The 9,037-nt window shown below is 41.9% G+C and overlaps 1 protein-coding gene across 1 annotated transcript; it reads right to left on the bottom strand.

The window, feature by feature from the left end:
• Positions 1–633: 633 nt before the first annotated feature.
• On the bottom strand, positions 634–9,037 carry ORAI2 (ORAI calcium release-activated calcium modulator 2). The gene is made up of 2 exons (XM_065418466.1): positions 8,774–9,037; positions 634–1,179 (listed from the first exon to the last, which is right to left on the bottom strand). Exons 1-2 carry the CDS (start codon positions 9,035–9,037, stop codon positions 634–636), a joined length of 810 nt encoding a protein of 269 aa, XP_065274538.1.

The raw sequence follows: 9,037 nt of genomic DNA, 5'->3' as shown, positions 1-9,037 counted from the left end.
GATAGCAAAAGGAGGACATACGTACTAAGACTGCTGATTTCTAACCTCTTGCATCATTCTAGTGACCTGTTTCTGTCATACCCATTTTATAATAAAGGTAACACACACCCATGTTCTGCAGTGCGTTCAGAATGTCCTCAGATTTGTAGTAGATAGCACTACTTATCACCTCAACCCTGGAAACAGTCATTGTCAGTTTGCTTCTGCACAGCCAGCAAGGGAGCTCGGACACTTAAAAATAACCCAAACAAACAGGTCCTACAGAAACAGTGGCTTTCTTTGAAGTGTCAAGTAGTTTCACTCTTGGCAAAAGAAGGTTGCATTGTTAAAATATAACAATTTGAAAACCACCCTCCAGAACATAATGTTAAAGTAGGTAAAGTTTTGGTTTTTAACTGTATGGCAGTATCAACTTAAGTACACAATTGTGTAGGACTAGAAATAGGCCAGAGACCCCATTAGTTTGGAAAAGCACTAGAACCCATTGCCCTATAAATCAGGCAATTCGCATTTTAGATTGTTAGACCCCCAAATAATCCATCATTGGTTTGGGTTGCTCCTGTTAGCAAAATATTTATTTTGCTCTTCGCCTCAGCAAAATGATTTGCTTTGAAACAGATCCCTGTTCCTCTGTCACACTACCTGCAACCCTCTGTCATGTCCATCTAATTGCACTTTCAGTTTGTGAAGCTCTTCAATCTCCCGGTTATGTCGCTCCGTTTTGTGCCGCACCAGAGAACGGTAGAAGTGAATGGTGAAAACAACAAAAATCAGACCCACTGGCACCATGATGATGGTGGAGACCAGAGCTGCTTGCCAGCCCACATGGCCGCTGGGCTTTTGGATGACGGTAGTCTCGTTTTTCATAATGGAGTCCACAGGCAGAAATTTTATCCAGCACAGAAGCACCACCTCAGCGAGGAAAAGGAGGATTCCCAAGACTGTGGAGAAACCCCACGCCAGCTCTATGTAGACATGCATGCGTTCATGTGGGGATTCGCTGATGGAGTTTAGGTTGTGTATGTTACTCACCGCTTCCACGTTAGGTAGTATACAGGTGCTGATGAGAAGGGCGAAGAGATGAACTGCTACCAGCACTGTTGTGCAGGCACTGAACGCAATCAGCAGCATTTGGGGGTACTGATACTGCATCTCTAGTTGCACCTCCACCATGGCAACCTGGGGGCAAAAAAAAAAAAAAAAAAAAAAAAAAAAAAAAAGGATGGTCAGTTGCTAGAATTCCCATATTTCACTTTTCAAGGCTCCAGTTCAGGAAAGCATCATTATTCAGAGTGCTTAAAGCACATACTTAAGTGCTTTCCTGAACTGGGGCCTAAATGGATCATTCCTTTTTTTCCTGAAGATACATGAACAGTCTGTATCTTTCCCTTTCTCGAGGCTTACACACAAAGTTACATCCAAGCCCACAGGAAATTATTTCAACATTGCACGGTTGTTTTTTTTAAGCAAACTCTCCCTTAAATTATGACCCATATGAACAGCATCAAACAAAAGGCTCAAAAGCGGAATTTATTAGGCAGCAAGTGTAACTTTGGCTGCGCTGTTATCTGTGCCAACCATGTAGTTCATCACATAGTTTCAGTTTGCATCATTAGTAGTCACATGATAGGAAACACTGACTTCTGGTGTAAAAAGGGTTAAGTCAGAAAAGTTGTAATTCTGGTCATTGGATAGGTGATACTATCTCTCAAGCTACTGAATAGTTTAACTATTCCTTGGTTAAATGGGTGCCTCCTATTATTTTAAATCCTTATGTCACCACAAATATAGCCAGATAAAGGAAATTATTTCCATCCAGAGGATCTTTCTCAGTTTCCAATAACTACTGAATATTCAAGAGAAATGGATGATAGCTGCGTTATGCATGCTTAGTAACTCCATATAAGTGCACTTTTGTTTCCAATGTACTCTACAGAAATTAGCTTCACAGACGCTCACTTTATAAAGAGTATTTGATCATTTTGCCCATACACTGTTGAGTTTTATCACTTCATTAAGTTAAGCTCCATGTAAAAAATAGAATGGAGCATGTTCAACAGAGCAGAGGATTGGGTGTCAGGACTCAAATGCCAGTCCACCTCTACTACTGGCTTGCTGGGTGAAATTGGGCAAGTCACTCAACCTCTCTGTGACTCAGTTTCTCCATTTATAACAAGAAAAATACTCAGCATAACTATATCCCAGGTTTGCTGTGAAATTTAATCTTTGTAAAGCACTCAGAAAATCCAGAGTTACGAGAAGCTATGTAAGTGCAATGCCCCTGTATAACAATAGCAGTCAGATACTATATGTCTCCGCTAGTCAGCCTCCAGCATATTGTTCAAATTTGTTTGCAGCTGTATTTATTGATTTTACACGGATTAACAAAGCGTGTCAGTAAGCAAAGCAATAAAAACAAATGTGTTGGCTCATACTCTCCCTGATCTTGTATTCCAGTGAGGCCCCATCACCCATGTCTGTTAATAAAAGAGGATCAAACAGGGATGGTTTTTGGATACCAGCACCAGATCAGTCCCTGTCAGGAGGGACCTCAGTATGTTTACAGGAGCTTAGTGGAGGCAGAATGAATAGCTTGACCATAGCGCTGGGTGAATGGATTTCATTGGGCCAAGTGTCCCCACTTTTACAAAGGTTCCATTTGAAACATGTCTTGAATAGCTGTTCCAGGTTCTACACAATACCTCAATTCATTTATTGTGGGGTACGTCCAATTAGCAAGACCCTTTAAAATGCATTGGGATACAATCCTGTTTCCACTCATGTTAATGGAAGCTCTGCAGTTAATTTCAGCAGGACAGGACTAGGGCCTAGGCTAGGGTGACTGCCCTTTCTACCTACCATCTACTCTGAAACCACCAGCAGACTGATTAGAAGCTTGCAGGAAAGTCGTATTAGCAAATACATACAGCATACCAGTGTACACAGGTGACATTGTTATTTTTGATTTAGCTGAACAAAACCTGTTCCTACAGTGACTGAAACTGTGAATCTCCATGTTCTTGGACTTCCAACAAATTGAAGAGAGTCCAGAGGAGAGCAACAAGGTTAGAAGGTTTAGAAAACATGACTTAAGAGGAAAGGTTAAAAAACCTGGGCACATTTAGTCCTGGGAAGATGACAACTTAGTGGGGACCTGCTAACAGTCTTCAAATAGGTTATGGGCTGTTATAAAAAGGATGGTGATCGATTGTTCTCCATGGTCACTGAAGGTAAGACAAATCATCAGGTTAATGTGTGACCAGGAAGAGATAGGCTAAATACTAGGAAAAGCTTTGTAACTATAAGGATAGTTAAGCACTGAAACAGGTTACCAAGGGAGGTTGTTGAATCCCAGTTATTGGAGGTTTTTAAGAACTGGTTAGATCAGTGATACTCAGACCTCAGTGGTTCAGGAGCTAAATTAGTGATCAACATTACCCAAAAGAGCCACAGTCGTGTAAATTCATGGTTTCATTTACTATAGTACTATTCATATTTAAACAGTATGACAGGGGAAATATTTAGTGTCTGTGTATATTATATATAATACATGTTATTCTCACAGCAAATAAGGCACATTAAACAGCCACTTGCAGCTCACAAGCCACAGTCTGAGTATCACTGGGTTAGACAAACTCCTGTCAGGGGACGGTCTAGATATAGTTGGAGGTGTCTCAGCATGGGGGAGCTAGACAAGATGACCTCTCCAAGTCCCGTTGGTCTTACATTTCTATGATCATATGATTCTTATTTCAGTAAATACATCTCAAGTGTTTTGGATACTGAGTCTCCTGAAATATTGTATCCTTTCACTAGTGTTTACATACAGCTTTCCAGGGCTCTTCATTGGCTCTAAAAATGAGCTCTCTTCATATGTTGACAGGATTAATGAAGGTATTAGCTTTGCCATCCATTACAAGCATGAATCTTTTAATCAAAATATATGTTTTGTTAGAAATATGCTTGCAGACGTTCTCTCCTTGTAATTCTCTCTGTGTTGATTCAGCGAGGGACCCATCAGCCCTCAACTATTTGAGTTCCAAAGTGAAAAAGGACTCTCATTCTCCACTTTGCTGTTCTACAATGCTGCATGTCAACCACACCATATTAGACTGGAAAAATTATACAGTTGTTTGAGGGAGGGTACCAGACCCAAAGGGCATATACAGAGTTCAGCATATTGGACAGGAATTTTACCTATATATAGGATTTAAGGCTTTTTATTAATCAGCCTGGCTTGCCAAAATATCAATTTCCACTTGCAATTGCTACCCTTTGTGCGGACAACAGTTTCCAGTTGATTGGGTGCTCCCTCTCACGCTAACGTTCCCTAAGGCTGGCCTTAGTGGTGTGAGCTGATGAATCTTTAAGACTGACTGATGACTCTGTGATATTTCACAGGTAAGCAACAACAGTCCAGAGGAAGATGGACGACGGGAGGTGGAAGAAAAGGAGGAAGAGATTTTATTTAGCCCAAACAAGTATTGAAGAAACGCAGTCTCCTCTTAGCACTTTTCCCCTCAAAGGCTGTCGTTACTCTCTGGTCAAAATCAGAGAAAAAGGACAAGCTAACATGCAAGAAGTCCTGGTAAATGTTTCAGTACATGTAATTCAACATAGGGTCAGCCTGGTAAAATTTTCCATATTAGTCATTTAGTCAAGTTTATTTTTATACCTAGAGTTTATTTTAATCTCTCTGTAAAATAAAATATTTTACTGGAAAATTTAGACAGCTCGAAGTTAGTCTTGGAATCGTTAATTCAAGCAGTCACTGGTGGACATCTTTGAGAGAAAGAATAAACTCTGACCTTGAGGGAGGCAGGCAGGCACAGGATCAGACCATTTAAACACAAGAGTTAGGGCAGAAAGGAGATTGCAGTTTTCTTCTTCATATAGTGACATAGAATGACTGGCAAGGACCATTGAGAGCGCATAGCCTCTGGGTTTCTAAACTGTAGGTGTCATTAGGCTCTCAATATTTAACATAGTGTTATATCAAACACTACATTGTCTCACCCTGGCCTCAGGGCCCTATACTCCCTTAACTTGGCCCTGGAAATGTAGCTAGAGATACCTAAAGTTCGATCCCCCAATTTGCTGAGCAATTTGCCCGGACACAGCAAAGAACTTAAGCATGTGCTTAATTATAAGCTTGTGAGTTGCAGCATTGAAATCAATGGGACTACTCATGCATTTAAAGCTAAGCAGGCACTTAAGTTTTCTGCTGGGCAAAGCAAAGGGCTCAGGGTCCTTGCAGGATTGAGCTCTTGATTTGTTTCTCCATCATCATATCATTTAGTTCAATATACTCCCTGGCTTCTCCATAGCACAATTACAGAGAACTCTCTTACCTTCAGAAATGGGGCTAGGACTGATGCTGTGAGGCAAGATGTTGACAGTAACTCTGAACACAAATATATTACTGTCAGGCACATGGTTGTGCAGCCTCTGCAAATAGTCAGGCCAGTAGATCTACTGGGGGGGGGGGAGAACCTGGACAAATCTCAGGGCAATTTGACAACAAGCCAAGGAGGCTGATTGCAGAAGCAGCTGTTATCTCAGACAGGAAAATGATGAAGGGGATTTCTGAAGATCTTTCTTCTTAAAGTGAATTTAGTGCTAGACTGAGAGCACGGGTACCGGAGGCCCTCTGTTTGCAGTGGTCACAGGCCAGGTGCAGTGACAATGCAGACCTTCCCCACCTGCCCTGACAACATGCCTCAAACTAGACCTAGAGGAAATATACCTACAGGAAAAAGAGGAGCTCTGTCTTCCTGACCTATTCTGTCTTTGGCCTCTCTGCTAAAACGGCCAATAAGAGCATCAGTTAGTGATGATTTGTGTGATAGGATGCCTGCCCAATAGGAATGGGACCCAGACCTGCAGCTTGTTTCACATAGATCATTAAACAGCTATCAGCTGGTAACAATTTTCAGCCACTACTGATCTGTGTTGAATTGAAAGCAGCAACAGGGTGGTGAAAAGATCTGAATCCGCGTCCCATACTACATTATTTTGGACTTATTTTATTTACATATTTAAATATACATAAGACTTTGGAAAACATTTTACTTCCATCAATAGCCAGATTGTTGCCTCTCTTAGGACAGAGTACACAGCCTGCTTAATAAGTATTTGCCTACCAAATTACTGCAGCAGAAATAAATTGGCTGCAAATGATACCATGGTCGTTAACTGGGATGCCCAATTTTATCAGTTGGAGAAAAATTAGTAAAAAAATTGCACAAATTAAAGGAATCCCTATATTCTGAAAGTTAGGTTTATGAAGAAAACATATTGCAAGTAATACCGAAGACCAGAGATCCCACTTCTTTGAATGTAAACGCACGCCATCCAAAATGAAAGTCATTTTGGTCTATTTTCGTTCCATTTTTAAAAAAAATATACCCAAACAACCAGTACTCCTTGGAGTCAGCTCTGAAGTTCTCACAACAGTTGCACTGAAAAAAAAATCTAACAGATCCAATAGCACGAAGTGAAGTGGATAATTTTAGCAGAGACATCTAAACACCTTGTGAATATGCCATAAATAGAAGTCAGATGGTTTATACTGGATATTTGCTGAGAACTTTCCATTGCTGTTTGTGTTCAGTGAGTTGAGAAGTAGTGTTTTGTTTTTAAAGTGACCACTGTGATTTCCGATCCTGCAAACAGATCTATGTGGGTAGACCCTGAGGCCAGGAGCAGTTCTGTGAACTTCAGTGACACTCCACAGGGGCATAGAAGGTCCGTTTGCCTAGATCAGGTTGCAGAATTCATTATAGCTAGGATAATGACACCGTTCTTACTACAAAATTCTCTCTCTAAAGACATACAACAATTATGCTAAATACTACTAAAAGGAAGCAGATTTTACCTATAGATTCTAATAGTGCCTAATAGCCAAATTCTTGTAAGGAAAACAGAAAGGAGAATAAACTCTGGCAAGTCACGTGCAAAAGTACAACCAAGCCAAGTAAAATGTATTTTCAAATAAAATAAGGCAGGCTATGAAAGAATTTGAAGGGCAACTAGCTAAAGACACACAAACTAACAGTGAAATTTTTTTTTGAAGTACATCAGAAGGAGGAAGCCTGCCAAGCGTCAGTGGGGCAGTGGACGATGGAGGTGCTAAAGGAGCACTGAAGGAAGACACGACCCTTGCAGAGAAGCTACATTAATTCTTCGCATCAGTCTTCACTACAGCAGATGTGTGGGAGATCCCCACACCTGAGCCAGCCCTTCAAAGTGACAGATCTGAGAGGAGTCTGGTGGCACCTTAAAGACGGCGCCACCAGACTCCTTGTTGTTTTTGTAGATACAGACTAACATGGCTACCCCCTGATACTTGAGATCTGAGATGCTGTCCCAGAATGAGGTGTCAGCAAAGGAGGTTTTGGAACAAATTGACAAATTAGTCACCAGGACCAGATGGTATACACCCAAGTATTCATCTAAAAGATATGTATTAGAATTGGAAAAAATACAAAGAAGGGCAACAAAAATGATTAGGGGTATCGAACAGCTTCCATACGCAGAGAGATTAAAAAATTGGGACTTCATCCTAGAAAAGAGACAACTAAGAAGGGCTGTGATAGACATCTATAAAATCATGAATGGTGTGGAGAAAGGAATAGAGAAGCAGGGGTGCTGGAACAATTTTTATAGTGGAGGCACTGAAAGCAGAAACCACATATTTGGTTGTTATTACTACTTCAAGACAAGGGGTGCTGCCGCTCCCCTAAGTCCCTAGTTCCAGCACGCCTGGAGAAAAGTGTAATTTCCCCCTTCACATAAGAACTAGGTGTCACCCAATGAAATTAATAGGCAGCAGCTTTAAAACAAATAAAAGGAAGTTCTTCTTCAGACAATGCACAGTCAACCGGCGGAACTCATTGCCAGGGGATATTATGAAGTCCAAAAGTATAACTGGGTTCAAAAAAGAATGAGATAAGTTCAAGCTATTAGCCAAGAGGGTCAGGGATGCAACCCCATGCTCTGGGTGTCTCTAAATCTCTGACTGACAGATGCTGGGGACAACAGGGGCTGGAACACTCAATATATTGCCCTGTCAGTTCATTCCCTCTGAAACATCTGGTACTGGCCACTGTCAGAAGACAGGATACTAGACTAGACCCAGTACGGCTGTTCTAATAACCAACTTAACTATTGATTTTTACACTCAGAGCCGTCTCTTGGGTAGGACAAATCGGGGCAACCGCTCTGGGCCCCGTGCTTTGGGGGGGCCCCCCGCAGGCCAGTGCGATTAGTCGGCTCAGTCGGTCCCAGAAGACATAGGCACGGGAACTAGGGGTGAGGAGGATGTTCCACCTCCTCACTACCACACATATCTGCTGTGCATGCATAGGGATAGGAGTTTCAATTCCATCCACCAATGAGTGAGATCCAGAGGTTCGATAAGGGGGAGGTTCATCACTTCATCATCTTATGCAAGTGTTCTGTTTATGCCAAAGACTCTTGCTGGCTGCCAGTTAGCGACCAGTCAGCTGATACTTTGGGGCCTGGGTTTGGGGGCTCCATGAGACTATTTCTAGGCAGCTGATATCACAACACTACAACAAGTGTCTCGAGAGAGCTGCCCTCTGTGTTAAAACTTTTCAACAGCAGACCAACAAAAACGCACACACTCCGATTCCTTACCACCTAATAAGGAAATGGAATGTCCTGCTCTATGTACAAAAAACAACCCCTATTAACAAAGGAAGGTTTTACACAACTCAACATTCACAATCCAGCAACTAGAAATACATACCATAGCAAATCCAGAGAGCAAAGCAGACGTTCTGCTGGACGCTTTGAGCTTGGCTCGGCTCAGGTACAGTTTTCTCCATGCGAGGGCCTGAACAGAGTGATGATTTGAAGTGACCAATTCCAGATAGCTACGCCGGACCCAGTCCCGATAATCCATGCCCTTTGTGCCAGGTTCAGAGCCGCAAGCAGGAGTGGCAGGATCCGCCGGGACATTTAACTCGGAACTCATGATGAAAGCAATGCTAGAGAAATAAAACATTTGCAT

Source organism: Emys orbicularis, chromosome 17 (assembly GCF_028017835.1).
Source record: "Emys orbicularis isolate rEmyOrb1 chromosome 17, rEmyOrb1.hap1, whole genome shotgun sequence".
Classification (NCBI taxonomy): domain Eukaryota; kingdom Metazoa; phylum Chordata; order Testudines; family Emydidae; genus Emys; species Emys orbicularis.
This window is presented reverse-complemented; position numbering and strand designations above follow the sequence as displayed.